Raw genomic sequence first — 25,441 nt, 5'->3', positions numbered from 1 at the left:
TTGTTTTGGAATTTTGAAAACGAGGGTTCGCGTAGACGTCAGCCAACAGTACGGACCGAGCTAATGTCTATGTCTGTGACAAGGATATAGACAATTGAGCAGAGAAGGAAAATGTTGTCTGGGATAAATCCTGGCCTGGCATTTCACACATGAAGTCAAACCATGTCAAGCAAAATACTGCAGCAGATTCTGGTGTCTGTAGCTCTCAGAGCTATAATGAAATGGAAAGAGCCTGAACGAGTCTAAACATCAGATACCAGAGCATCAATAAGTGCAAAGCAAGTTCAACATACACTGGATATCTTTTCATTGCCTGACTTCACCTAGCCCAACAGCAACAATCACACTAAGTGGTGGCATGACAGTAGTTATCAACTCATTTGGCGACCCGGTGAACGCCTAATAGGATTTCAGTGTCGATTTCTAGTTGAAAACTGGGCAATAGTCGTCCTCTTTTCAATCAAATTTGTGTCACAGAACACAAATTTCTTTGATCATTGTGAGACTTTGTTCAATTGTAGGTGCTAGAATTGGTTAGTGCTAGTCATGTTGCACTGTTACGCAAAATGCGGTCTGTACAAAGTTGTCATTTTAACATGTTAAATATTTCATATAAGACCCTACTGCTCCCTCAGTCAACATTCTTTAAACGAATGTATGGTTCCAATTACTTGTTTTACATCTACCCCAACAGAGCATGATTTTAATGTTATAATTTATAGTCCCACTGAGAGGAAAACAGGTGATAAAGCAGAGTACGTTTAAATACAAATTCAGCTCCACCATTCGTTTGTTACGACTGTTTGTCCAAGACGGCACATTAAGTCCTTTAGAGCTACAGCTTTGTCTGTTTTCAAGGTAGTAAACACCTGCTGCACTTCCAGTATGCGCAATGTAAGTCTGTAGTGTGTGTTTCTGCAACAGTAAACAACAGTAGGTTTAGGCAAACATTCGTAGAAGTGTCCAGAAAATAAATATGAGTCTATGTAATGTGCTCTGAGCTGATGAAAACATCATCTGCATTTGCACGTGTGCGTTTGTGTCAGTGTGCCTGTACTGATTTATTTAAGATACAATTTCCATGCAAAGAAACCCACAAAAGGCACGTCTGCTGTGAATGAACATAAATCAAATCAACAGGCACAATGTTAGGGTCGATATAAAGTTGCTATTTATTTCATAGATTATAAAGTACTGTAAAATATCACAAAGGACATGATTATACTTTTATAGATACAATATTGTGATGGGGTACTTCATGATTTCTGGTTAATGAACTCCAGAACCTTCCTCACGTACACACATGCAAGCAGAAGTCTGTGCAGAGTGAATATATGTCCAGGTTTCCCAAATGTGTGATCATTCTTCCCCTCCAAGCTTTATGTGCAGATTTGTTTCAGTGGAATTGTTTTAGCTATAATTTATGACACCCATTCTGACCCAATACTCTCACTGTACATTCAATATTTGACCTTCCATTTAGATTTAGGTGTAATTATTTATAATATTTTTGTGTTTTTTGTGCTGCTTTTTTGGGAAGCCCTGTGCATATGCTGTATGGTACAGATACATGTTGGTACTATTTGGTTTGTGATATAAATAGAGTATTGACCTGTGTGACTAATAAGTGATCTAGTAGATATGTTAGGTGATCCAAATATATTATCTATACGTGTTAGTCTTTACAGATATGTATCCTCTTACATTCCTAACAGCTACATGTCAGACACAACTGCTTGTCGAAGGATGAAGATTTTAATTTATGTCAGTCTTTGGGAGCATTTGTTTGGTCTGTCATAGAGGAGATTAGTTAGTTTTGTTTCTTTTGAGGTCGTGTGTCTTTACCTTTGGTCACCTGACCTTGACTGAGGTTGACTAGTCCTTATCTGGGTTTGAGTAGTCGTCAAGTGACTTTAAAAATCTTATTTAACATCCGTTATGACAGAGAGAAACATTAGCCATTGTGTGCCTCACTATTATCTAAATATGGTAGTGCTAATATTTTTCCTCAGTAGCCCTTCGCGTGAGGATTTTTCATGCACTGGACAGTTTTCAGGCAGAGCCAGTTCTTTTGGTTTCTCTGTCCCGAGACTAATCAAGTCCAGAAAAGTACAAGAGTCCATTTACAATCGTGATTTGATCCAATTATGATGCCTTGATTTGTAGACAAGAGGATAAACGGTTTAACCCCACTTGAACTATACCTCAGTTGTTTTACAGTTGGACTCCAATTTCCTAAATATAATTTTTGGTCCAACAATGAAGATAACCTTTAACTTCTTAACAGGGAAACAAAACATTATATCCATGTGCGGATCCTATTTGGCTGGATTTGACAGGGGAATTAAAGTTTTAAACTGACATGACTCATATTTGATGCGATTTAACAGTAAAATCTCTTATGATGAAATAAAACCCGCCTTTTATTGTATGAAGTCCGACTTCAATCGCATTCTTTGCATTGCAAAATGTTGAAAATCAGATTTTTTTTTTGTTTGTTTGTTGTGGTGTATGTTCTGTGGTTTGACTCTGTTTAACACAAGTTCAGTTTCTTTCATCCCTCCATCTTACTGCATTCCTCCTCCAGCTCCTCCTCCTCCTGAGTGTTTGGCTTTGCTCTTGTTCTCCTCGGCGTCCGGATCACGGCAAGTGCACTCATCCTGATTGCAGTCTGCCCCAAACTGAATGACCTGTCAGTAAATAAACACAACATTCAGTGCTTGGCTCCCCAGACCCACTATAGATCTTTCAATCTGTGGCTGGATTCAAAGAAAAGCACAAGATGTGACTTTTCAGGCCTGTGTGGTGCGGATGTCATTTTTGATGGATGACTAAACCAAGAGAACACACATTCCATTAGTATGGTTTTCTTGTTTAAGACCGGTTGTTCATGAAATTAGATTAAATCTTAAGCCTTTTCCATTGCAAGTCAGTGGAACCAAAGCATCGAACAGAATTATGAAAAGCAGTGGGATAAAAAGGAGACATTACATGGAGACTTTCAGCGAAAAGCCGAGTCGGTAAGAAGGCTTCCCAACAGGGCTGTTACATTTCAACTGTAGCAGAGAGCACGACTTTGAATGGCAAAAACAGACAATAAAAAATAAATTTGCTTTAACTGACCTAGCGGCATTGTGTTTGTGCTGAAAGCTAAGTACTCCCCGCATTTCCTCACAGTTTCTCAAACGGCCCCCCCAGGAGGCCGATAAAGCGCATGTCAAATGGTTCAACGTGGCCTTTGAATGGCGAGAAAAACCTTCAGGGTCTTCAGGGGGGGAAACGGGAGGGAGGAACGCACCGCCGTGGAGGTGAACGGATGAACACATGTTAAGAATCAACAACAAGAGGCTGCCAGCTCTTGTCTAGGAAGCGAGCCATCACCACAGGTTGCAAAATAAACTCTGGTGCCCCGCGAAGCAGTCTGTTGCAAGAAATGTAAACATTCGCTCCTGGAGAGAAGGAGTGAGAGGAAGATTGAGAGAAAGAAAAAGGGGAGAGGGAGAAAGCAGAGTGGGAGGCAGAGAAAGAAAATAAGGATGACGGCAAGCAAGGCGAGAAGGAGAGTGGGAGGTAGCAGCTCGTCGGCCTTCACTGCTGATTGCACCCTCTTTTGGAGGGAGACGGTGCTGATGGCAGGGTAATGGTTTCACTGAATGCTCCCAACGAGCTGCTGAAGGCCCAGCTCCCTCTGAAAATGCCAGCAGTCCCATTTAAGATGAATTGGCGCGGCCATTAAATGCTTCCCTAACAGCTTCATCTTGATTCATTGATGCAGGCAGAGCAGCCTGAGGAATACTCCACGTCTGATGTCTTCTAACAACCGTTGGAAGGAGAGAACAGGCTTGTTTTTTTGCTTCATCCACAGGAACAAAAGCCAAGTCCTCTGGCTGTTTCTGACTGTTCGAGAGTTGGCTCCCAATGTTTACTGCAACAGTTCAGAATTCAAGTGACGAACAAGTTTCAAAGTGATGAATTCAATCACAACAAGTCTGGCCTCTTTGTCTTTCCTTCTGTTGTGTCTTTGCTGCTCTTACACTTTGGCCCCATTGTCGGACTACAACACAGACTCCAGTTAACAAATCAAAAGGAAATTGTGTGTTTCCATAGATGGTGCATCAGCACAGAACTTTTCTTCTGGAGCTTTTCCCTGTTGGCCAATGACTGAATCCCACCTGAATCATCTTTCGTGTATCCCTCCCACCTTGTCATCGCTGCAACTACCCCTGTAAATAAAACCAATACTGCCTGAGCTCCATAAAAAGGAGGCAGCTGGCCCCATCGGACCGATCCAGACACTAATAGATATGAATATGGATTCAAATATTTGATGTAGTTCAGATGCGGGTGAGTTATCCTGCTGGATCTGTAAAGTCACGGCCATGTTAGGCGCAGAAGAAGGTAAAACTTCGGCTCACCTCATCATCATCTGTGTGTGTTTATGATTAATAAACACTGGAACTGAGGCAAATTGGCATGAGAAATTACGGCCTTTTTTTTCTTGTGTGGCAGCACAGAAAATATGTGATGTGGGTCACGGTGTGTTAAAAACCTGTAATTTCCTACACCTGCATAAGTCGAGCCGTGCAGAAACAGAGAGTTCTGTAAACAAACCCACTAATCATTCATTATACCCCCTCCATGGCCCTGCTGGAGCCGCGGTGGCAGTCAGGATGCTGACTCTCAGGGTGGTTTAGTTCACTTCCTCCGAACGGCCCCCGCTCGCCGTGGCTGCTGTTTTACAGTGGCCGAGCAAACCGCAGACCGTCAGACACCTCGCTGCTCCCACACTTATACCCTTCACCTCCCCCTTCCCCAGTAAAAGAGCAGTTAGTGGCAGTCTGGCAGCTCATTTATTATGACGGCAGCTACAGACTCGCTGAACTCCTTCTCTATTTAAGAAGGAGCTGCCAGTGAGTCATGGCGTGCTGCGGACATGAAGGAGACAGCGGAGGCTCAGCCAACTGTAGGCCATTGGAATTAATAGGCAGGGCCCCCTGAATGAGTGTCATGAATATGTGGCTGTACAGTAGCCAAATAGGGTATATTGCAAAGAAGGGAGGGATGAAGTTGGGGGTAGGAGGCGACTTCCCAAATGTCTACATGGGAGAGAAGTTCGCATGAAAGCACAGAAAAATAGGAAAAAAAGATGTGTTTACATAGAAGCAGTTGAAGGAATGAGTGGCCGGGTTTCCACCACTGGCTGACCTGGGTTTGCTCATTATTATTCATACCATTCCTCTTAGCCACCCAATATATACAGCAATCATTTAGAGCAATTAGCGTAATGCGATACGTTTGCATCTTGTAGTGAGCACGAACAAGCTGTCACTGGGGAGAGCATGTTAAGATGGATGAACACAAAGACATCCAACGTATTCCTCCAGTTGATTCAGCCTGAGTGAAAAACAAAAATGTTTTTCAATGCTTTCAATTAAGATCCTATACAGGGACACCACCAAAGTAACACAGTGGGATTTTAATGCGCATCTGCTGTACTATGTCGTGCTCTGATGTCCCAAACACTGCAGTGGAGCAACGGCCCAATGTGAAGGTGAGAAAGTGTACAGCAGCATCGGGTGATGAAAACCTGCTTGTTTACAATCTGAATGGAAAAGTTAGAGGGCACAAGTCTCCTCTGTTGTTTTAAGTACAGATGAGGGAGACTAAATAGGTGCAGCCGTTAACAGGAGAGAGGGGAAAGTAGCAGGGATCAGTGTTTGTTTGCTTAGCAGAAGTCTCCTGCTTAGCGGCACAGCGCTCATGCCAAGAGAGACAGATTTCTACTACTGTAAACAGGAAGAATCTGGCTTTGAATCCAGGTTCAGCGTCTGAGCTCAAAGCTTGATTGCGAGATGTGAGCCAAATAACACTTTGCCACTTTTTCAATGAAGTGGACTGAAATTGTAAGTTGGTTTAATTTGAACTGAGAATTTAGTTTTATTGTAAAAAGAAAAAAAAAACAAGAACAAAACAAACCGGATGGTATTGAAGCACTAGAAATCGGTGTTTCTTTTTGAGTGTAAATAGGGCAGATGGGAGGTGTAGCGCTGGAAATGTCTGTTTGTGTACCTTTCTGGTGGAGAGTGTGGACGGGCAGCAGTCTCCTCCATCATACTGGCAGTAGGCCCTGTTGTTGATGGTGTCGCACCAGCCGTCCGCTCCAAAAGGCTAGTTTACAAAACAAGACACAGGTTTATGGTTCAGGAAAGTAATTCTTCCCCCAAATGATAATGTTACCTCACACAGCATGAAAGGCCGGGAAGGGCACAAAAAAGTGACTCAGCATCTTCCCAGAAAACAGATTTTCAGTAAGGGACCCGCATTGTCACGCAATTAGGTTGTTTGGAACAACATGTCAGTAAAACAAATCAAAACAAACACTCATGCGGAATAATTCAAGTCAAATTGTATATTCAGTGGTACCAGAAAATTTGTTGTTGGGTCTCTAACAAAGCTTACGAAACAGAGTGGCCAATGAGAGGGATCAACTTCTGCCCACTGAACAAGCTGGTGGCTGCAACACCGATCATTGATGGAGAACGTAAAGAAAAACAATCAGAAGATGAACATAGCTTCTCTTTTAACCTGTGGTTACCACATAATGGTACAGAACAGAGCTTTGCTGTTTAATACAATAGGTTGCATCCCATAGGCACATAGGATACCAGGACTTCATGTAGTATGTTGCCCATTTGTAGTTCAGGTATAATGAGACAAAAGAAAAAACAGCTTTGATTTTAAAGATGCTTCTTATTTCTTTAACAATCTCTTTCTAGAATAGGAGAATTAAAGGGAGAGACCAAATGTTGTATATGAAAATGGCTTCATATTATGTTCTTCCAGTTCTTCCTCTTACAAGGATCTCGATTTGGTAGTCTTAGCCTTTCCAAATATCATCACAATCATCCTCAGATCCATTTCTGCCTGACACTGATAGTAAACAAAAGACTCCAAACCTTTACTGTTGCTCCTTTTAGCTCAATATCTCGATCACTTGGTTTAAACTTGGAATCATGCTACCTATTTCAGTGCTTTGCATATTTCTCAGGTGAGACCTTTTGTATACCATAGGGGCTACCTTGATGCATTATCTTGACTTACCCAGATCAGGATCTTGGTGTGGATGAATAATTAATAGACTGTAGAGGTATTTTGAACTGAATTCAGTTCTGGCTCAGGAGTATTAACTGTACCAGCACATCAGTAGTTCTAGTTTTGTGGGATTAAATACTTTGCTTATCTTTAGATAGTCATAAAGTCTTGTACTTTTATCTGGGGACTCATGCTGTTCCACATAACTCTTGAGGTCTTCATATTTCATTCACTGAGGGTTTTTTTTTTTTATGTTGACCTGCCACACAAAGTGACTGAAATCTATACAGGAACTGGGGGGTAAATTCATTTTTTACAGTTTCAGTTTGGTTTGGCATCTAGTGGTAATACGGTCGATCGGTAAGGGTCTGCTTTATCCGTCTTAGTATCACAACCACTGTTACTTTCATATATTTTGGAGAGAATTTATGCAATCTAAACTTCTACACATTCATTACCAAACCATTTAAAGTAAACTCTGTGAATCAGCAGTTGGTGTGAAATTACATCAAGTTTATTGGGTTTCGTAGAAAGAGCAAAATGTCACCCACAAATAGTCTTGTCTTGTCTTCAATTAAAATCCATTATTCTGTAGATTATCCATTATTGACTGACCCAGATTTGCTCTGAAGAGTGTAAAAAGGACAAGGCTAAGGGGTTAATCTTGTCAACACCCTATCTCTGCCTTAATGGGTCGTGATATCGAGTCATTATCAGTAGATACAGGTTGTGTAAACATCAATGGACATGTTGGTCTCCTATTGAGTGAAGATGCAGAAATTGTCAAGAACTGATCAGCTAATGGAGTGTTAGCTTTAACAGTTGGGTGTGCTGGTCTTTATAATAGTCTGAATCTTTTCTGAAGAGTGGCCTAACATCACATAACCCATATTAGAGTCTGGTAGGGCCAGTAATGGCTGTGAGGCCTGATGTTTGCAATGGCAATCACTTTGGAAGGTGTAATGTAATTTGTTTTAAATCTGAATAACGTTATGGCACAAGTGATTGAAACATTATATCCAGCAAACTGAATAATAGCCTGAGACTTGCTACGCAAGTAAGAATGGATTCCACTTTTGGAGTCTTTCGGTATTCCAGGAGGTCAGCGTGACAAATACGCACATTCATTCATAAAGTGTTAAATAAATGAAATTCAGTAATAGAGCTTTGTATTTACATTCTCATTTGTCTGACTTTCTACTTAAACAAGAGTAGACAGGCAGATGTCATGCGATAACTGTTCAGGTATTCCTCATGTCGCTTACAATACTTGTTAATGACAATTCCTCAAAGATTTCGCAATGCCTTGGCCAGCATGGGAGTCCTCCTGGAGAAACTCTGGAGTGGCACGCAAATGCGTGGAATTTAAGTTACATAGATTCTGAAATGCATCATGATGAAAGCCTTTTTAATGTTTTCCACTAAACCTTGAGGGCTTCCCTGAAGTGCCAACAATATGAAAATAAGTGCAGAGTGCCAAAGATACTTTTGGCTTTCTCCAATGAGCTGATGGAGACATTTCAAAGACCCAGGCTTTTACCTATCCTGTGTAGGGGGAGAGAGAGCAGCTGCAGAGAAGATTTCTGCAGTTCTCTCTTCACTTCAAAGGACTCCCTACTTGACGAATCCCCTTGCCTTTCCCAGCTAAATGGCTGTGGCATAAATAAATCTATTTAATCGTTCTGTTTCTGAGTAAATACTCTAACAGCAATTGCACCAGATGCTTCACCCAAATCGCTACTTGTATGTAAATCTTTGAATTACCTTTGTAAGGCAGTCATGCATAACACAGACTTGCTAAGACTGCAGGCAAGTTTCATTTGAAATGTAAAGATTTACGTTTTTTGCTGGGTTTTATCTTCATCTTACACACTTGCCTTTCCTCGCTGAATACTGTTAAATTTAGCAGACCCCACACTTTGCCCGCATGAGGTTAATTTTAGGGCCAGGGCTCATGTTGAGGTTAATTAGTATTTACGTTCCGCTCCAGGCAGCATATAGCTTACCCACAGAAGAAAATGCACAGAGCCACGAAGAGTACTAAAGCAGCAAGAGTTGGCTGCACACCTTGGTCCCCCATGGGTAATTAAAAGGTCAGCTGGTTTGCGTATTATCTTTATGCAGCAACTCCTTTCAGATCAGTGTAAAAGAGACAGACGCTCAAAGTGGCAGCAGCCAACCCCACACCTTGCGAACATAAATATTTCACCTCTCAGCACTGGCCATTTCAAGAGGAGCATGCGCTGTTATCGGCACATGCCAAGCTCTTCATCAGAACATTATGAAACACAGATATAAATTCTAGTGAGCACACTCCTGTTATGCAGCAATATATTCAGTTTCTACTTCCTACCAAGTATCTGTATCATTCTTTTAATAGCAGACATTTTATCAAGTCACCCCCCCTCTTCCTGTCTTGACCTTGATAACCCCTCTTGTCTGTCTCTCACTTTGAAAACAGTTTTTCGGAGAATGTGAGGTTTGCCCCTTTTTTTTTTTTTGGTAAGACAGTTCGCAGCGTTCTGGGGAAGCATATGTGTGTCTGTATTGATGGTGTGTGTAGCTTTGGTGTGGGGATTGTAAAACATTGTGTGCCAGGCATTATGGGAAGTGAGTCATAGTAGCTGCCAAATCACTGACATCCACATTTAAAAAAATATATTTTGGAATTAATTAAAAGCAAAACTGTACTGTGTCTACACTGGTTGCAAAAAGTATAGAAGTACAGATGACTCTAAAAGCTCATACATGCAGTCAGTCTGTACCGAGAACTAATACTGGCATATTTAAAGTTTAATATAAGTTAATGTGAAGTAGAGGAATGTAAAGGGATAAACCTGTACTGGGTCTATATCATCCACAGACGCCTGGTTAACTATGCACATGGCCAAGCATTCAGGTTTCACCAATCTAGCTCAGTTACATGTGTTACTCTTAATCCCTTAACCTTCAAAGTGAACCCAGGTTTCTGTTTACATGTTTTAAAAATTATGATAAAATCTGTGAATAAACAGATGACTCAGATGTACATAAACACATGGTTGAAGTGCTGTCCATGTTTAAACATGATGTGTCACCTGACCACCTGTAAACCCAATCTTTTCATGGAAAAAGACTTTGTCATAAGAACTGTATATTCTTGTATAGTGTCAGGACAGGGTTCTCAAACTTATTTCTCAAACCCAGGCATCTGATTTTCATTCAAAGTCTTAACATTTGGCAATAACAAAAAATATGATTTTATCAACACACATACAAGTTCAAGACAGTTAAGATAGTTATAATACATTTGAGTCTAGTGGGGAAAATGACACTGTGTGACCCCTTATACCAAATTACAGCACCAAACATCTTAGTTCAAAACTGAAGACAGACACGACTGAAATAGTTGGTCCTTACTGATCTCAGACTGAGACAAATTCATCTTATAGTGACATGAAATGTGACACATTTGATTAAAGAGCTGATAGCAGATTCTGTGGCGCAACGTAGACGCATGAACTCGGCAGGAAAAACAAACTACTGTCTCTCAGCAGTTAACGTCACCATGACAACACTGTCAGCGACAGGAAAATGAGCCACATTAAAACCACATTCATCTGAGGGCAGGATCGCTGTGATTAATCTTCAGTGAGGCTGTTTGTTTAACATTACTAACAATTTATTGATGGAGATGGTAGAAAATGTATTCAGAATGGAAAACGTTCTTCATAATGTATTGTTTTCAGGCTGTGTATGTTCAGTCCAGATTAGAGGACTGCATTGGGATTAGGATCCCACTGGTTAAGCAAGAAATCAGCCAAACACAAATCTCATAGGAGCAGGCAGTCAAAAAGACAATTCAGGATCTACTGCTAAACAGAAAGATAGTCAACAAAATGAAGTTCAGAAGAGGACCAAAGCTGTTTTCTAATATAGAAAAACAAAGAAAGTCAAGCCCAACATTTGGACATATTTCCCAGTTGTTACTGACAAAGATGGAAACTACTTGGACAAAAAAATGTGTAATTGCCTTGACTAACTGTAACTGAATGAATGTAAATGGAACTTCTCTGCAATAAGTTGCATTTGCCTGCAGGAAAGTAGAAGACACTAAGTGCTAATTGTACAGGTGTTAATGATGGGGAATCTGTGTTTCATATTGGGCTCCATGTCTGCCATGAATGCCACTTAGATCCAGAGGTCTGGACTTTGACCCCTGGTAAAGTGCAATGCATGCAGCTTACATGAGCTGCAAAACATTCAGAGTCCTCATTAACATTTACTGCTGCAAAGACCCCAAAAAGCTGCTGTGAGAAGGAGAGCATGTCCGAAGGGATCTCAGGCATGCTCTCTCTGTACTTTTTTTTTTTCCATAAACAGCAACCAGAGAGCCCCTTACATCTTGGAAGTAGGCAGGAAACTTTTTTTTTTTTTTGGTTGCTGTTGTTGTGGCATGAATTCATCTGCAGTGCCCACAGACATGAAGCAAATTTCTGAAAAGATCATAAATGAAGCAAACAGGAGAAGTTAAGAGTAGAGCTGGTAGAAGTACTGAGTAGAGGTGTTCCAGGCAGTTACAAATGGAAGATGAAGGATGAGGAGAAACCGCAGGAAACACCAGAACATGCTGGAGGGATAGTATTCACTGAATAACCTGAAAAACAGCTAATTTCCCAGAAGAACTAGAGGATACAGCTGGGGCAAAGCACATTGGAATACTCTTTTTACTCTATTGCCACTGAAAATTACACCTAGATCAGTTATTAAGAATAGACAAATAAATTTGAACTACTTCAATTCTGCTTACTGTAAATTTACCCCAGAAAAATCTTTAAATATCCTGCTGTCCAATTCTCCATCCTCTAAACTCATAACTTTGTTTCTACTGGTTGATGTTTTCCAAGAGATGCTTTTGTTTAATTTGCTTTTGCAGTGTTTTCCTTCCAATAATCTACAGTTTGTTTCAGAATAAATTACAAACAGAAGTGTTTCTTTAGCAAAAAAAAAAAAAAAAAGAATAAAAATCGTTCTCGAGCTATAACCTTGAAGTATTCTAACTGCATTCACAGCAGGTGTTGACAGACAAAACAGCAGTCTATTTAAAGTTCTATTCTTTGTTTCTCCTTGTTGTTGCTGTTACACGCCTATTGCATTATTTGGTTTTACTAACCCACCAAATACTTTATTCATGCAGTGAAGAAACTTCTAAAAAGACACAGCAGGTATTGTGTTTGTGATGCAACTATTTTGTAAAAATTAGATAACAGTGGAGTCGTGTAGACGATGATAAGATGTCCATGCTGACTTTTAAACTGTCTTACGAAGTGGTTTTAAGAACGAATAAAAGCAGAGAGAAAGGCAAAGTGCAATGGCATCTGGACGAGATCTGGCATAGAGCATATGCAGCACATGTGGTCTGGTATAATTTAGTGTTGTCATGGAGGAGTAGGTTATAAGCAACTGTTTTGCCTAGCAACATTCACGGGAAGGTGGAAGGGGAAAATGTACTGCTGGCAGGTAGGAAGAATATTTTAATACCGTGAGACATCAACAGTTTATGTGTTCCATCGGTAGTTCCAGCCTTTTCTGAACCCAGCGGACAAACGCCAAATAAGAACTATCTGGGTTTATGATTTTTTAGATGATTTACTGTCACTGCTAAAATATTACTGAGCTGAGATGGATGTTAAATTGCAGATTAAACTCATTTCCATTTATGATTCACACTGCAGGGCACACAATATATTATACGAGCCCACAAGTGTTGAGTCGTGCTCCAGTGGCCCCTAGAGGCCCTGGAGCATGTTGTGGTATAATGTTACAGTATAAAGTTTATAATCCCACAACAAGAACCAGATTCTGTTTAAAAGTGCTGATCAGAGTAACTGAGAGTTGGCTTTAAAGGTGACAGTACAAGGAATATCATGAGAGCATGATTTAAATTGTAGTTGTTAAAGAACAGAATTTCAAGGAAACGTGGTTTAATGTCCTTCTTTCTTAAGGAGAAACCATGTGAGGACTACAAAAACTGTGAGAGGTCAACTTAGGCTGATTGTAGTTTCCTCCTACAAGTTTTCAATGCGGGTAGTATGTGTTTAGTGTGAAGTCAACAAGAAGATCTTTGAGAAAAAGCAACGTAGTCTTCTCTTTAGTGGTAATCTGTGCCAGACTAAAATCATTTTTTCTATTTTGAGATGTTGAATTGCATTTTTTTGCTACAAATGCCAAGTCCAAAACTATTTATACCCTTTTGAAATTGTTGCAGGTTTCTGAGAAAATGCAACTTCTTTTTCATTCCAGTGTTCCAAATTTTGACCATTTCTGAAGTCATTCGAACACGCTATAAATTCAGAACAATTCATGCAGTAATTATTTAGTCACTAACTTGTCCATTACAAGTCATGACTAAAACTAAATTGTTAATAGGGTCAGTCAGTGACAAAGAGTTGCACATTCTAGCTACTCACAAGGTGGCAAAAGGCTACAAACTGCATCCAAGTGTTTTCAAGTGTCAGTGGGGTTCCACATTGTGAAAAATCTTAAAGTTCATAATAGGAGCCAGAAGTGATCCCTGCACTGACAAGAGTGATCAAAGAAGTTGAAGGATCACCACATAGACCACCCTTTTGAATCTGGGCAATTCTAGTACCAAAATCTCAACACAGACTCTGCACAAGACTTGTCTCCATGGACGCGAATCACAAAGGACTCTTTTCCAAGACAGGCAAACAAAGGCTCGCCTAGACTTTGCAAAAGCTCACCTGGACAAAGAAGAAAGCTTCTGATCATCAGTTCTGTCATCAGATGAGTCAGAAATGGAGTTGTTTGGTGAACGATGAAAAAGCATTCAATGCCAAGAACACCATCCCCACAGTCAGGCATGGTGATGGGAACGTAATGCTTTAGGGGAGTTTTTCAACCAGTGGGCCAGGCAACCTCATCAAAGTGAATTGCATCATGAGAAAAGACGATTGCATTAAGATTCTGGCAAAAAACGTCAGGCAGTTCTGCAGAAAGACTTGGCCTTGCACAGCATTGGACCTTCCAACAAGACAATGATCTCGAACATGTAGCCAAAGTGGTGAAGAAATGGTTAACAGAAAACAATATCAACATTTCAAAGTGGGTCAGCCAGAGTCCAGATCTGAATCACATCGAGAAGGAACTGAAGACCAGAGTGATGGCAAGGAAGCCTTCCAACCTCAAAGACCTGGAGATCGTCACAAAGAGGAGCAGTCAAAAATCCCAGTGGAGACATGTAGAAAGCTTGTTCGTAAATGTAGGAACTGTTTGATTGATATGGTAGCAAATAAAGTTTCTGACATGATTCAGTAGCCAATGGGAAGGGTATGAATAATGTTGGATGTGGCATTTTTAGCATAAAAATACAAAAAAAACGTAGAAATGGTATAAATTGATCCATAACGTCTCTAACACAATGTCTTCATATTTTTCTTCTGATCATATATTGTCGCTTGTTTATGTCATTGCCAGTCAGAAGAACCCATTGGTCAAATAATAATTAACTGCAAATCTTAATTTGGCATTGATATTGACAATCTGTGTCTTAACTGTAGCCTGAATACAAAATTCATCTATCTAGCACAGAATGAACGCCAATTTATAGCAATCTGGGGCCTTATTCAGTATGCTAAAAGCCATAACTGACAGTCAGTTTTGGTGCATTGCAATTGCAATTTCTGTGTATTAATGACAATTTATTGAAACACATTGATCACCTGTCAACCAATCATAGTGAGTTCATTCATTTAACACGGTGTTATCCATAGCAACACGGTCGATCATACCCTGTCTCTATGCAGACTTTGGGTTTTCTCCTGTACTTCCTTGTTTTGTATATTATCACCTACTTAAGGTATGCAGCTATTGTTGCCTATAAAAAGAAACTAAAGTGCAAATACACATAAAATTGACATTATTGCCTTGTAACTATAAAGGAAACTATCCTGCTCCCTTTGTAAAGCATTAAAAGCACACACTAGGTAGACTGTTGTTGAACTTGAAAGAAAGATTTAAAAGCATTGTGTCAGCCTAAATAATTAATCTACATCTACGGTAATCCAGTGATTAATTTATTTTCCTTTATCAGATAATCCATTAGACTTGGCAGGAATAACACCATTTGGCAATGCCAGGATTCCTGGGGGGGAAAAAAATTCTTTGGACAGATTTAAAAGGGATTCTTGTGAAGTGTTAGAATATCAGTTTCTGCCTGAGATTTGTCATCATGAAATGTGAAGCACATTGCACACTGGCGCTGATATCTTGAGCAGTGATGACAACAGGGATATAACATGTTTTGCTTCATGTTTAATATTACTGGAAATGTCTGGCTGAAACAAAAAATTTAATGTGGTTATGAGGAGAGATGGTGTAATTGTTTTAAGGGGTAAGTATTCCCTATCTCAATGTTGATACAATATAAAAGTCAAACTGAGACCCTTCTGACCCTTTCACAACACCCTAAAGCACATATCAGACATGTTATGTAAGAACTGAATTACTCTTAAACGGACACTGTGCGTCATAAAAGTCGCGCGTGCTACGAAAGGGAAATGCAGTTATGTTCACAACAGTCTTTTACTTCTTTGAACTTTTGTCCTCTTACTGCACTAAAAACACCATCTGCTAAAAATAACTTTGGAACCCTTCGCCAAATAATGCATCCGTCATACCTAAAATAGATAGTCAGTCGACAGTTTCATAGACCTGTGTGAGACTGATATCTGGACGGATCAGTATTTTCCTCCTGTCCTGGCCTTCATGGACAGATGAGGCTTAAGGAAAAATAAAATAGTACCTTGAAATTCCTGTTTTGACTCTTACCTCACATGACTGGATGCAATGGATGTGTTGCGGGTCAGGGTACCACTTCATCATCCCTGTGCAAATTATGCTCTGGGAAACAAAGCACATAAGGATAGCAGTTAGGCAATGCAGCCACAGGAAATGGATAAGCGCTGTGTCTGCCATAGAAAACAATATTACACTCAGTCGTAAAAACATTTTCATAGGAGACTTCTGGAAGTTTGAGACTCCAAAATCGGAGCAGCAGAGATAGAACCATTGATTTAAACATCCATAGATGTAGCCATAGATGCAGATGGAGAATCTGAATTAACATAGGAATATCAAACCATCAATCAAATAATTTTTCTGTCTGTTCAAAAAGTACTGCTCTACTATGAGTGTTGACTAGCAGAAGGGAGAACATATATTTGTTCTCTTATTGTGAAATATGAATCAACAGATTATTCATGTTTTTTAGATGGCTTTACTGTACCTCTTGAAAATGGAATTGTAAGAATTTTAAGTCATGCATAATTTGGAGGCATAATTAATAATGTGCACATTTAAATTACTTTTTTTTTTTAAAATATGTATTTAAGTTACAAAATTTGAGTCCCCAATTTTTTTTAAAAGATCCCATAGTAATCTGAAATGGACAATATGGTAAAATCGTTTTGTTTTTTGTTTGTTTGTTTGTTTTACAAATTCTGGATTCCTATGTGAAAAATAACTTTTGATCTCAACTTTTAAGGCCAATTTTATACTGTCTTGCTGCCTTGAATATGTAAAGGATACTCAGCGTCCATTTGAGATAAATTTAGTCATCTTCAACTCTAAATTTATGTTTATCCAACTATGTGACAGTAGTACACATGTTGACAGTGGTGTGCATGCACAGAACAAGCAGATAAGACCTACAGATCATGTATGGAAAGGAGACTTTCAAGTGAACGTCTGCAGACTACAAAGGTAGCTGAATAGCAACAACTACATGTCCACAGCTGTCCATGTGTGTCCGCATGGAAGTATAATCAAGGCTTTCAACAGCTGCTAAACATCAAATTCACGCTTTCCAGGTTAGCACGTTGGCAAAGTTACGCAAGGTGCATGGCAGGAAAGCAAATGGTGTTTTTAACAAATGATTGTTATGAGATGAGGCTGTAAGAGGATATTCCTCATTATCCACACCTTTACTGTTTAAAAGAGTTGTAACTGTAGTAGTTGTGCTGCAGTTTAGAGGTGTTTGATTTGTATGTGCTTTCCATTGATGGTGCCCAAACACAGTAGGAAGTTTTTGTTCTCCAGAGCTCCTGGGCTATGTCCGCCCACTGTGCTTAGCATACCTCAGAAATAATCACATTCATATGGTGCTGCAGCTCAATCTGTAACCAGCAGCTATATCCTGTATGAGGTGTAAAGTCACAGCCTTTCAGAAACATCCACAGGATGTTTTTCTTTGTGCGGTATGAGGCGCAATTCACACATCCGTGCGGCAGTTAATATATGAACAGAAAAACAACTTTTTGTTTTGTTTTTTACCAAATCCACCTCAGCATTGGGAAACCCCTAAAACTGTGGGTTTTCCTTGTAAAAATGCATATGAACTTGAGTTGTTTTCTTGTAAGACTGTTGGAGTTTGTTTTAAGGCTGCTCATGATTGTCAGGAAAATACTGTCCATTAGCGGTACTACCTGGTTGTGCCAGCAGGTGGAGCCTCTTACAGTTAATTGAGATGGAAGACTGCATCTCTTCTGCTGTGTTTAGGGACCATAGGAGTCACACTGCATGTTGGTAACACAAACAACCATAGGACTTTTTGTTGTGGTTACTCTTTTGGTTGTGCTGTGTTTTTAGTTTTGTTTGTTGGTTTTTAGTGTCTGTGTTGTCAAGAGCATTGGGGGGTTAGCTAGCAACAGGCCACCATGACAGAGAATTGCATTGCGGTTAATGGTGTCCAGCCAATGCTTAAATGTGGAGAGTGAGGCCAACCTCACCTGCAAGTTATGTTGCCAAGTTAAACAGTTCAATATTTTGAATGGCCTTAATATTTCAAGACAGGAGAGTTCATTTGAGTTCCTTCAATTTCTTTAAGCCCCCTTTTTATTATATTTGAAAACCTAGCTATTTCTAATTAATACAACAAGATGTTTAGTTCAAACAACAATAATTTTGGGGGGGGTTTTACAAACCAAGATGTCAATAGCAGTTTGTTGGTTTTACGAGTCATTTTTGTGTTGTCTACTATTTCAATGCATACAACATGAAAGGCCTTGTTCTTATCATTACAAAAAACTTTTGATTAAATCTGAAGCATAAAGTTGGTGTGGTTAGTTTGTTAGCTTCACTACTTAAGATTTTGATGCAGCCAGGTTAAAAATTATAGAGTCAAACAACCTTGTTAATATTTTTACAGTGTATGTTTACAAATTAGTATTTAAATTATAAAAATTGAGCGATACGAATTACAAAAGCATTGTTGGATCCACTGCATTTGGCCTCTCTCCCTTATCATGAACTGTTAGAAATGAATAAAACTACATCATTCATTCTTTTTAAAGCTGTAGACTTCCTCTTGTTTTTGTGGACATGTGCAGCACATTACAATTCTTTGCCTTTTTGATGTGTTTTTGGTTATGCAAGAAAACTTTGCGATGAAAGAAAAGTTTTATAACTTAAGCAGATGCAAAACTCATGATTTTGTAGTGAAATCTGGGTGAGGCTGTGGTCTCCTGTCATTTATTTGACCCCGGGAATTTACAAGGTGGCTAGCAGACAGCTGATTGACTAACAAATATGGACAGAGAAAGTGGATCCTCCCCTGTGATTTCCTGTGCAGCCTGACCCAGAGACAGAGGCTTGACTCTAAAGTATTTGAGATAACACAATACCTTCAAATCACAAGGCAGTGTCAGAGATATGGCGTAAGTAACCAGACCTCGGTCCAACTATTTGACCTTGTAAAAGGCGGATTAACTGGCTGGCTGACTGAATGACCACCCAAAAGTCAGGCGAAAGTGGAGCAGTGTTTGCAACAGCATTAACGTAGAAGCGATTCCTCAGATATGATATTGAGTAACATGACCCACCTTTAAAGCAAAACAACAGCACTGTTACTCAGACCCAAGATCTGACATTCCTACAGGTTTTTTTTTCACGGTGACTTGTATACACTGTGTGTGTAGAGATGTGTGTAATTCCTAAAAGGCTTGACGTCAACTGGAACCTTTACTCTCGCTATCTGACTGTGGTTTCCAGTAACACAAAAACACTTGAATGATAACGAACACGCACTCGCATACACATGATGTGGATTTTGTTGTGTGAGTGGCTGGTGCAGCTGGGAATAAAAATGTTTTTCTGGAAAAATTCTACAAGATACTGTCTTGCCAATGATTCAATCAAACATTTGATACGAAACACATTTGCGCATAATATGATAAATTCACAAAAAAAATCTCAGTTGCAGTTTGACCAAGGGATTAATTTTTAGGGATTCTCAGTTACTCAGAGAGACTTGGGAGTGCTTGAAATAATTTCTGCTGAAAACTAAGATGTTGCTTGTGTGTTTTCTTCACTTAATAATCTCACAGAAAAATCTATTAATTTAGCTTATGTTGAAATATAAAACTATTATCTAAATCTACATTTTTTTATTTTTTCAAATGCCCATAGTGACTTCTATAAACTGTTGATACAATGTAGCAGTTCACTTCAGTGTGCTGTAAAAAGTTACATTTGAATGCAGAATGCTAGATGTTGACACTCAGGTTAAAAAAGAGATCGGATATAAACAATAACTAGTAAGTCACAAAGTGAGGAGATGTGACCTTTGCTGCATGTATGGCAGCAAAAAGCCTATGTTGTTTTGTGTCTCGACTGTCCCACATGTTAGGTCTCAAAATGTGAATGGACATAGATTTCTGTTTATCAGTAAAGGTGTGTCTGTCTGGACCAGTAGCTCCGTCTACCCCATGCTGTTGTTCCAGGCACCAGATGTTTGGATGCATTATTCATTCTGAAGGGTGTTTTTGTGTAAAAAATCTCAGCGCTGTTTGTCAATGGATTGGCTTTCGCAGCGCCCTGGACTCGTCGCAGTAAGTGAGCAAAACAACAACTGTTTTGTAATACCTGCCAAGTGTTTCCAAATGGTAGGAAAATAACCCCAGCCATCACTCAGTTGTGGTTATTTGAACCAATCAAACTAATTTTTACCACATCGTGCAACATGAAACTGCATAGAAAAAAAGGTGTAACACAATGGTTCTGCCAGAAAGCCAAAGTTATAGCTGAAACATGGGGTGCATCTTCCAGCGAAATGCAACTGAATCAGGCCCTTAGAAGAATCTGATGTTTCTTCAGATATTACATGTCATTTAAGACAACGACAATGGCGCTAATGCAAGTTAGAATTGAAGGGGCTACTACACTGGCTTTATTGGTGAAAGTCAACTTATTACTTCCATATACGTCTGCTAAACCTGTGAAAAAAACAAAAACAGTTGCGGTAACAAGTCTCTTGGGTCTGACAAAATTATTCAAGAGGGATCACAGCTAATCTCACACCAGGCATGGTCACAACAAACAGAAAACCAAAACATGCATTATGGAAATGGAAAGATGTCTGCATTTGCCAGGAAACAAGGAGGTGAAAGACATTTTTGAGGTTGCATGATGGGAAGGCCCCAGTGCTTTGCAGTTTTGAGGTATTTCATGTCATAAAACCTTGGCATCTGCAGCTTCAGCTTGTTTTCAAAGATTATTTTTTGTACATTTTGCCTTTATTGGATAGTTGAAGTGAAGAGGCAGACAGGAAATATGGAGTGAAAGTGAGGGGTATGACATGCAACTAAGAAAAAACCTCCGGGGTAGAAAAGTGAAGCCAACAAAGAAGTGCACAAATCTGTAGTACCTAAAATGGCCACTTGAGGCTGGCTCCAAAAGTGAGTCACACCACAGAGACCCACATGTTAAAATGTCCAATTTTCCAGCAGAAACAAACATGTTTACAGCCAGTACAAAAAATTTTTCCTGTTCATAATTTCCCATTTCCATTCGTGGCCCAAATTTGCGTGGATCTTCTTAGCTCTGCTTACACTCCACCTCTTTGCTCATTTTAGAATTAGCTGGGAGTTAGGAGGAGTCAGGCATTGCCAAAATGGCACTGGCTGGAGCCACCAAACTGAGCTTCAAAACCACTCATCAACAAACAAGTGGGTCATGTCACAAAGGATACATCCATCTTTATGTGCAATCAATGCATGCAAATTAGCTCTTGTAATCGACTGTCAGTCATTTGGCATCCAATTTAACCATTTGGCTGACAGCGTGCTCCTGCAACTTCAAAATTGACCATTTATTTTTCAATCACCTTATAAAAAATTCAAGGCTCACAATTCAATGAAACAGCCACAATAACCCATTAGTACTAACAGAAAACATCCATCCATGATCTATCCATTGCTTAATCCTCATTAGGGTCGCGGGGGGATGGAGTCTATCCCAGCTGATAAAGCGTAAAGGCATGGGACACCCTGGACAGGTTGCCAGGCAATCGTAGGGCTACACATAGAGATAAACAAGTACACTCACATTCACATCTCCGGACAATTTAGAATCACCAGTTAACCTTTGCATGCTTTTGGACTGTGGGAGGAAGCCAGAGAACCCCGAGAAAACCCACGCATGCACAGGGAGAACATATTAACTCCATACAAAAAGATCCCAGGCCCAAGCCGGGATGTGAACCGAGGATCTTTGAGCTGTAAGGCGACAGTGCTAAGCTAAGAGAAAACAGTGGTTGTCTAATATGGCAGGAGGATATAAAACCAGCTTGGTGTAGTTTGGAAAATAGTGACGTAAAGTACATCACTATAAACTCGTCTACAGAGTGAAGCAGTTTTCATACATTTTTTTTTTTAAGAACTGACAGTTTTAAGCAGCTGCTATAAAAGGACAAAACTTTTTTTGTTGTATCCGCCAACCACCAGTCAGCAGAGAAATTTCAGAGTGCAAAAGAGGAGACCAGAGGATTTGTTGCTAAAGTACATGTCTGACCATGTTTGTGTCTGTGCGGCAACACTACTTGTGTAACTGTAATCGAAAACATTCCCCTTAGTGTTGCCATTTTTCACTGTGCTGTTTGTGTTTAGTTCTGTTTATTGCATTAAAGTCAACTGAAGAGTGTATAGAACACATTTTGGTTAAATCTAAGTATATATACATAGACTATCTTAATTATGCATCTTACAGAGAAAACACACACTATTGGTTTTGAGTTATTTGAGAAAATGAACTGAAACGTCCTTGAGTGAATACAGAAAGAATCCCGGGAGAAAATATCAAACTTAAGTAACCTGACTCGCCTCTTGAGGCGTCTCACCTCGACTTTGGTGGGCAGCATCCAGTGCTTCAAAGAGCCGGCTGTGGTGCCGTTGGGCAGAACCACTGGGTCATGCAGATCCATGTCCAGAGTCACAATGCATGTTGGGTAGCACTGGGCACCTGTGAAAAAAAACACAAATCAAATAACACTTACCTCTGAGCCTAATTTGCATCTGTTGAATTTATTCATGTGCAAACACCGAATGAGAGAAAAGCAGACCACATAACTTCAGGCCTCGCCGTCATCTGTCATCTGTGGTTCAGATACTTGGCAACCATCACAATGTGAGGGGGTCTACTGTTGGTGTGTATGTGTGTGTGTGTTTGTAAGTGCATTTGCTGTCTTTCGGTAGGCTCAAGTTCCTGCAAATATCCGTCTGGTTTTTAATAACAAACATTTGGACAATAATGTGTTGACGTATTTCAACAGTAACTCGACAAACTGTCTATCAGTTAATAAGTGAACAGTTAAATGGCTTTTGTCTGCTAACTAGCATGTCATGTTTGACTTGCCAGCCTACTACAGCTTCTAATCTCAGCAAAAACGGCATCGTTTTTCGAACTTGACATTTGAACAAAAGAGTCTTGTATTTCTATTTGGATTTGAATCTGCATCAAAATACACACAATAGAAAGTCAGTGGACATACATAGTGGAATAACACTGGTGTAATTGGATACATCTATTTGTTTATCAGCATCATTGTATGCCTCCATACCACATATTTACTCTATTTAATGTATACTCTTCAACTTGTTAGTGCTGTTGTTGGCTAAGTAAATAAGACTATTAGAGCTACTACCAGAGCAATAAATAAAGTCTAATTTGAAAGATCAGACATATATGGTGTCATATGTGGTTTAGATGGTCATACAAATGATCATGTAATATTTGCTTCTCTTTGTCATTTATAATGATCCTCTTTTACGAAATTTCTTTCATGTTTTATCCACTGTCTGTATCTGAATCTGGATCTTAGGGGACTTTGAGCGCACATCCTCCACCGAGATCAATGTCTACTTTTTTGCAATATTATAGAAAGTGGTCTGCAACTGCACCTAAATTTCACAAGTTCTTCCATTGCCTATGCTCCATGTCTCCACTAAGCATAATCTTGCATACAGAAGCCCTGCCCCCTTAGTGGAGATAATCAAAGATCACTATTGTCTTGACAAAAACTGCTCTACTGCCATGATTGTTTTGTCTGTTCAGTCAGTCAGTGTGTAATAACAATAAGCCAAACACCAGGAGGCAACTCTTTATGGCTTTTATTTTGCTTATTTGAAGGAGATTTTAGCAAGGACTATTTATTTGATGGTTTACACTTGTATCCCCAGAGGGAGGATGTACTCACCTATATCCATCCCCTGGTCACAGCTGTACTCCACAGAGTTGAGATTTGGAGGAGTTGAGCAGGAACCCTGCAGCTTGGAGCACATGGTGAACCCTGCTGTCCATTGACCGTCCTTAGTGCAGCGAATTTCACTCTGGACACAAACACAGATTCTAAAATTCAGTATGCGACATCTATCTTCCCACAACTTAAAAGGAAGAAAAATTAATGTTCGACATGGTTGGAAAATTGCATGTGCGTGGATAAACTTGAAGCTCTACACCAACTCAAGTCACTTGTGAAATGAGGGAATTACTAACTTAATGGATACAAATGACACATCAAAAACACTTGAAATGCGTCCGTCCCATATGTTTTTAACATTGCAAACTAAATGTGGCTTCAATAAAAACAATGGCGTCCAGACATTCAAAGCATCATTCTCTGGGGTCTTTGTAAAAATGATTATATTGTAGAACTAGTTTGTCCACGATGCTGTCCTCATTTTTATACATCTACAGTGACAGGCATTTTTGAAGCTTCTTCTCGCTTCATTTACCTTACATGAATGCTGCTGGATTACACCAAAAGTGGCCCCTTGAAATGCTATTGTTTTTGACCGCTGCTATTTTGCAAACTTTAATGCCTGATGTCAAGCAATATTTGATTAGTTTCTTTTTTAACAACACCAACCATGACCATGAATATTAGAATCCAATCCAATATTGAACTTGAGTGAATCTCCCTAACCAACTGATCTAAACTTGACTTGATAGCCACAAACTGTGTTCATTGCGCTACACTATGACTTGAACAATTTTGACCTGGGAGAGTAATGGAGTGTCTGGTGAAATCTTACATGTTCTGTTGTGTCCGGACACCGCATGGTGCAGAGGGAATCATAGTACAAGCCGTTGGTGCAGGTGTACATCCCCTGGAATACGTTCGGTAGTGCTGGGCAGGATATTGGCTCACAGCCCATTTCCTCCCACTGTCCTCCCTCCAGGCACTCTAACCTGAAATACTTCCTAGAGACAACAAGAGTAAGTGCTTAATTTTCCAATTCATACAAGGGTTTAAATTACTTTGAGGACTCAGCTAGAAAGTTTTACAGATATGAAGTAAATATGCAGTATTTGATGGCTACACAAGTATTGTGTTGCGTCTTTTGTTCAATATAGAATACTATAATTGGCATTTATTCATCAAAAAATTTTGGGATGTATAATAACAAACTTTAGACACACACTCCATAGCCCTGCTCACCTTCACTATTGTTAGCTTCACTTTACTTTTACAGTTTCGGTAACAAAAAGCACACAGAGCAGAGAGGACTGCCCATTCAACAGTAAAAAAGATCTCCTGTGTGGTGCACGTAGTGTGTAAATGCAACAGTATGTGTTATAATATATATTTATGTGGGTACATGTGTCAAAGGTAAGAGTAAAAAGCCAGTTTAAAACTCTTTAATAGCCTTTGCTGTTCACTTTCACATGTTGGACTAATAAAGCATCATGGGTTATTAAAATGTTTACACATATGTTTGAGAAAACGTAACTCATAATGACACCCAGCTGCAAATGGATCTTTAAATTTCCATCCAATAAGGTAAAATACTATTTGTTTAATGTAATGTACATCCATACAATGTAGATTTTTACTGGCTTTATGTGATGGTAAATGTCGGCTTGTTAGGTATTTGTTCAACTGTACCATAATTCAGTTCAAGACAGGAAAATAAAGCATTACAATACGCAGTCTATTGTACATGAACTCAACAATACAGACTGAAATGTGTGAAGCGAGAGAGCTGACTATATAAACTCACCCTAGAGGCTGTGT

The 25,441-nt window shown here is 39.6% G+C and overlaps 1 protein-coding gene across 1 annotated transcript in view; it reads right to left on the bottom strand.

Annotated features, from left to right (window-relative positions):
• Positions 1-1,148: 1,148 nt before the first annotated feature.
• Positions 1,149-25,441, bottom strand: part of pappa2 (pappalysin 2) — an 84,273-nt gene continuing 59,980 nt past the window's right edge. The window contains exons 22-27 of the mRNA XM_022191660.2: positions 24,459-24,627; positions 23,621-23,753; positions 22,265-22,386; positions 15,922-15,993; positions 6,070-6,168; positions 1,149-2,690 (exon numbers count right to left, since the gene is read on the bottom strand). Coding sequence (XP_022047352.2) covers positions 2,568-2,690; positions 6,070-6,168; positions 15,922-15,993; positions 22,265-22,386; positions 23,621-23,753; positions 24,459-24,627 — 718 coding nt within the window. The 3' untranslated portion in view covers positions 1,149-2,567. The remainder of the gene's footprint in view (positions 2,691-6,069; positions 6,169-15,921; positions 15,994-22,264; positions 22,387-23,620; positions 23,754-24,458; positions 24,628-25,441) is intronic.

This window comes from Acanthochromis polyacanthus, chromosome 9, assembly GCF_021347895.1.
Source record: "Acanthochromis polyacanthus isolate Apoly-LR-REF ecotype Palm Island chromosome 9, KAUST_Apoly_ChrSc, whole genome shotgun sequence".
Classification (NCBI taxonomy): Eukaryota; Metazoa; Chordata; class Actinopteri; family Pomacentridae; genus Acanthochromis; species Acanthochromis polyacanthus.
This window is presented reverse-complemented; position numbering and strand designations above follow the sequence as displayed.